Genomic DNA, 6,000 nt, shown 5'->3' with positions numbered 1-6,000 from the left:
TTCCTAATTAGTGGAAGGTTTATCTGCTCTACTAAGAAAAGCTGAAGAGATGCGTTTGCTCAAGGGGGTTATGTCTAGCCAACATGGGGTTTGTATCTCTCACATCCTTTTTGCTGATGATAGTCTATTATTCTGCCAAGCAATTGTAAATAAGTGCCAAAGACTTTTAGATCAGTTAGAACAATACGAGGCAGCCTCCGGTCAAGCCATTAACCGACAGAAGACATCTCTATTTTTTAGCAAGAACACAAAGCCAGAGGTCAGGGGGCAGATCCAACAGATGTTAGGAACGCAAATAATGATGGATTGTGAAATGTACATTGGTTTACCTATGGCTAGTGGAAAATCAAAAGTTAACACCATCAAGGACTTATAGGAAAGGACAGCTAAAAGAGTGATGAGGTGGAAGAAGAAATTCATTTCGAAAGTAGGAAGGGAAATCCTTGTTAAGACAATGGCACAGACAATCCCCACCTACTCTATGAGCTTATTTAAGCTATCTATATCCATATGTGACGACATTAATTCCTTACTTGCCAAATATTGACGAGGTCAAAATCATGATGAATGAAAGATATTATGGATTAATTGGAAGAAGTTATGCACAACGAAGAAGGAGGGAGGGATGGGGTTTCAGGACCTACATGCTTTCAACTTAGATATGTTAGCAAAGTAAACTTGGAGACTAATAGAAAATACCCAGTCACTTTTCCACCAAGTGTACAAAGCCCACTACTTCCCAAACTGCTTTTTCATAATGGTTGAGTTAGGAAACAATCCTTCATTTGTTTGGTGTAGCATCCTTGCAACAAGGGATATCATCAAAGAGGGGACACGCTGGAAAGTTGGTGATGGGCGAAAGATTGGGGTGTTCACACATGTTTGGCTGTCTCACTCTCCTGTGCCTCTCAACAAAGTCTCCAGGGACACGCGAGTCTGTGAACTTATTGACCAAGACACTAGACAATGGGACCGAGGAAATATCTTCACAACCTTTGCTTACCGTACTTGGGTTCAGATTTTGGCTATATCACTTAATAACCCTAACTTCCAGGACACCTTAGTGTGGAAGGAGAACAAAGCTCAGCAATTTTTGGTTAGAAAAGCCTACCAGCTGGCTTTACCATTGAAGAACCAATCTAGAGTAGAACACTTAGCAGCTCGGGCTCATGGGTTTGTCTGGAATAAGCAGTGGACCTTGAATGTGCCCCCAAAAGTTCGCACGTTTATGTGGAGAGCATGTTCAAATTGTCTACCTACCCGAGACAATCTACATCGTTGTCGTGTGCAAGTGGAACCCATTTGTGTGTTATGCGGAGAAAATATTAAAATAGCATTAATTTTCAAACAATATAGTTAGTAGTTAAGTTTTACAAACTATATTTTTTACTAGCATCTCGAGTCTAAAAGACTCGATTTTGGGGCTATAAATCGAGTCTTTAATGCTCGATTTTTATGGTCTGATTCTGTCTGATGTGGCATTTTTTTCACGTGGCGACTACTTGGAAATCGAGTCTCTAAGACTCGATTTACCACCAAATAAAAAAAAAAAAAAACGGAGTCAGCCCACTTGGGTCGCGCGGCCTGGGCGCGCGACCCAGGCCAGCCCAGGTCGCGCGGACCTGGGCGCACGCGCTGCCTGGGTCGCGCGGCCCGGGCGCGCGCTGCCTGGTCTTTTTTTTTTTTTTTTTTTTGGCGTTCAAATTTCATCTGACTTGTAAATCGAGTCTTAGAGACTCGATTTTCAAGTAGTCGTCACGTGGAAAAAATGTCACATCAGACAAAATCAGGCTATAAAAATCGAGCATTAAAGACTCGATTTATAGCCCCAAAATCGAGTCTTTTAGACTCGAGATGCTAGTAAAAAATATAGTTTGTAAAACTTAACTACTAACTATATTGTTTGAAAATTAATGCTATTTTAATATTTTCTCCGTGTTATGCAATCAAGAACCTAAAATGGCTAGTCACCTGTTGTGGACTTGCCCTTTTGCAAGAAATGTCTAGTCATTATTCAAAGGGAGAACACAGAAGTGCAGCAATGAGGTATGTGATTTCTTTCTCCTGTTCAATTAGATGAGACAAAAATTGAGCCAACCAGAATTAGAATGATGGGCTGTTACAACTTGGGCGATTTGGAATGTAAGAAATAGGTTCTATTTTGAGCAAGTTCAAGCCCATCGAAAGACAATCCTCGAGAGTGCTAGTGGCGTGTTTGAAGAGTACCAACGGCTTATGATAGCCCAAAATTTGGTCTGATTTAGATGTATTTCTTTATGGCTTTCTAAGACCACTACAGCCCTTAGTCCGAGGTGTCAAGGTGTCTCTCTTTGTTTTCTATATTCTGGTTTTCTTATTATTAATAAAATTTTCTACTGTTTATCTCAGAATTTTTTTTTTGATTCAAGAGGATATCAAAATATAAATTATTATTTTTTTCCAAAATTAGTTGGTGTTAATGTTATTTCTTTTTTATTTTTTGTCATCCTTGTTTGGTAAAGTCATAAAATCTCGCTATGATTATGACTTTTGGAGTTTTTGATGGGATGAAGAATTATGGCTTTTAGAGTTGATTTGCATTATCTTTTGTCTTGTCATAAATAAGATCGAGAAGTGTTGGTTAAAAGACTCTCTATTCTCTAACCAAAAAGGTGGATGAGATAGCACATGGCCAACCATATGAGGCTGCAGATAACACGAAATAAAATAACAACAATTCAAATGCTTGTGATGGATACTATTGAGAAAGTAATTGATTACGTGATTGTTGTAGTGAAAAATTGGGGCAATAATTTTTTCACTAACCCGAAGTACAACATTAGCATACTATTCAAAAAACATGAACATACTATTCAAAAAAGCAAGGGCTTGATTGGTAGGGGGATTTTTGTTTTTATATTCCAAACAGTATAAAAACAGTTTTTCAAAAAATTGAACTTGAAACTAGTTTTCAGATAATAATTTTTATATTTTACGTGTTTGGCTCCCAGAACTATTTTCAAAATATTAAAAACAAAAATAATTGTTTGGGAGACCATTTCTATTTTTGAGATTGTATATATTTACAAAAAGTAATGTGTAGAATCTGTAGATTTTTAAAATTTTTTTTGTGGACAATAATAAGGGAATAGAGCTTATCATGTTTATTTTATTTTATTTTTAATGAGAAGTTTCAAATTTGAAATGTGAGAATTTTTTTGTAATAAAGATAAACTCCTATATTTAAGAGATAAAAGAGTTTGGATAAATATGCGGGGTCCACTGTTTTCAATTTATTTATAACTATGTCATTAAAAACATTTTTTGTATCCTGAAAACATTCTCTAAGCCGTTTCCAAAATCCTATTTTAAATCAAGAAAATAGGATATAGTTTTTTGAAAACTGTATTTAGAAAATATTAGCCAAACAATAAATTCAAGTGTGAGACTCTCCATTTTATAGATTGCAAAACAAAAAACTATATTTAAATACTCTTACCAAACAGCCCCAAATATTTACAATAAAATCATCTATATATATTCTAAAAAAAACATTCAAATCAAATCTAATAATGATTAATTTTGTTAAGTATTTTGAAAGTGTAAAAAATGTTTTTAAATCTCAAAACTCTGATTTATAACCATAATTTCTGATAACTTTTTTTACAAATACTCATTTTAAACTTAAAACATAATTTTCCAATGGTTTATACAAAACACACCATAAGTTTCCTAAAATACTTATTAGCAAGGCCAATCAAGAAAAAAAAAAAAAAAAAGAGTCCAATACACTTTCAAAAAAAAAAAAAAAAAAAAAAAATCCTCAAAAAACAAAAGAAACTTTCCCCAAAAAAAAAAGAGAAAAAAGAAAGAAGAAAAGTCACATCTGCGACCGAAGGACAATCCAAATACGCTAGGGCACAACGTCACCAATTAGATGGGCTCTAAAAACCAAGGAGAGCCCGTGAGTGCCTTTCATTTCTTTTTATAAATACCACCCTTCCCCTGCAGACACATGCACTACACTCCCAATTAGCCATGGCGAAGCCTCGCAAGCCCAAAAACGACGACGCTGCTAAGTCTGACAACAATTCCGCTGCCCAAGTCCGCCACCAAAAGCTCTGCCTCTCCATCGACCTCGACCACCGCCAAATCCACGGGTCCGCCACATCTCAAAACCCTATCTCTCTCTCTCTCTCTCATGTATTTCTTTGCCAAATTACGCATTTCCTTTTCGTTTCTTGCTTTTTCAGGCACACGGAGCTGGAAATTGCGGTGCCGGAGATCGGGATTGTAGGGTTACACGCCGAGAATTTGGGGATTGGGAGTGTTTTGGTCGACGGAGAGCCTGCCGAGTTCGAGTACTACCCCCACCCGTACGCTCGTAATGTGGAGAGCGACAAGAGGTGGAGCGCGGTGTCCACGCCGAGCTCTGCTGCCGATGTGGCCACTTCCGTGTATATATCGGCACTCGAGAGGGAATTGATCCCCAATTTGTTGATTAATTGCTGCAAGGGTTTGAAGAGTGTGAGTGTGAATGAACAGCCCGAGCAGCCACCGGTAGTAGCCGAGAACGGGTTCCATCCGGCCGGCGAGGCCAAGCAGCAGGTTATAGTTTCTATCTCAGGGTTTAGGGTTTCGGTAGTTATGCTTGAAATTTAGCTGGTAGCTTCCATTTCTATATGTATGTGTTTATATAATAAGTATCCATTTTTCGACTACTGGGTGTTAAGTAATTTATAGTATTAGTGTGATTGCCAATGTGAACTTGAGTGGAGATGGAAGACCCATTGTTATATGAGAGCGATAATGGGTTGTTGTGATGAGGTTTACTAGTGTTTTCTCATGTAGGTTATTTGTTGGGTGCAGAATGTGAGATTGATTCGTATTGAATATTGGGTTGAGAAAGCAGAGGCGGGGATTCACTTTAAGGACAATGTGGTACATACTGATAACCAGATAAGGCGTGCACGGTGCTGGTTCCCTTGTATGGATGACAGTTCACAGCGCTGCTGGTATGAACAGTTTGATTGTATGACCATACATGTGTGTGCGGGTGTTTCTTGGTAATTTTGGCCATTTCACAATTCATTACGGTATTTATTGATTGTGGTTTTGTGTTACATGTTCAGCTATGATCTGGAATTTACAGTTGCCAACAATCTTGTGGCTGTCAGCAATGGAAGCTTGCTATATCAGGTGAGATAGTTTATATTGTGTATGAGAACAAGAATCATGAGCACTTCCATGTAAGATATGTATGTTGTTGTGATGAGTCTATTGTTGTTTGAAACATAAAATTTCATAGAATGGTTGAAACTCAATCTCTGCTATAATTTACGTTGTACACTATACTGTAATTGTTTGAATGCTTTACATCATTAACACCATATTATACATAATGTATAAATGCACTTTATATTTTCACTGTCATTACTCAGTAAATCTCATTCCACATTTTTTAAATTAACAAAGGATATTGTGGGTTGGTTTAATTAAAATATTTGTAATAGAATTAATGTGGCTTTATGGCATTCTGAAGAAGAATACATGTAGGTCATTACAGTCTGAAGAAGAATATTCTTTTAAACTGTTGCAATAATATTATGCTCAAAAAGAACATGTCTAGGTCAATCACAAGGAAAAATAGAGAAGCTAAGAATTGGCTAGAAAGTTCTGGTGCCAAGAAAGGGGTAAAAAAAAGAAAAAGAATAGTGTGTTCAGACAAAAATTGACCTGCAAAATCCTTAATTGAAAACTACTAAGGTATAAGTTTTTTCTTGAAAAATACCAAGATATTAATAAAAAGATAAAGAAACCTTTAGCAGCTAGCGTCTTATGATCCTTGAGTGTTATCTTGAATCATGATACTCAAACAAGCTATAGCAGCTACATGTCTTATGATCCTCGAGTGTAATTTTGAATTTTGATACTCGAAGAAGCTAGAAAATGGCTCTCACACTCATCCGCAGATGCAGCTGACCAATTACTTAATATAGTAGGAATGTTTTCTCCAAGGTA

At 36.9% G+C, this 6,000-nt stretch overlaps 1 protein-coding gene across 2 annotated transcripts in view; it reads left to right on the top strand.

Moving 5' to 3' along the window:
- The first annotated feature begins 3,948 nt into the window (after positions 1–3,948).
- Positions 3,949–6,000, top strand: part of LOC142630321 (transcription initiation factor TFIID subunit 2) — a 36,203-nt gene continuing 34,151 nt past the window's right edge. For both annotated transcript variants that reach the window (XM_075804301.1, XM_075804300.1), the window contains exons 1-4: positions 3,949–4,139; positions 4,233–4,587; positions 4,849–4,994; positions 5,112–5,178. In XM_075804301.1, the coding sequence (XP_075660416.1) occupies positions 4,018–4,139; positions 4,233–4,587; positions 4,849–4,994; positions 5,112–5,178 (690 nt within the window). In that variant the 5' untranslated portion in view covers positions 3,949–4,017. The remainder of the gene's footprint in view (positions 4,140–4,232; positions 4,588–4,848; positions 4,995–5,111; positions 5,179–6,000) is intronic.

Source organism: Castanea sativa, chromosome 4 (genome assembly GCF_040712315.1).
Source record: "Castanea sativa cultivar Marrone di Chiusa Pesio chromosome 4, ASM4071231v1".
In the NCBI taxonomy this organism is placed as follows: domain Eukaryota; kingdom Viridiplantae; phylum Streptophyta; class Magnoliopsida; order Fagales; family Fagaceae; genus Castanea; species Castanea sativa.
Note: the sequence above shows the minus strand (reverse complement) of the source record. Positions and strands in the feature narration are given on the sequence as shown.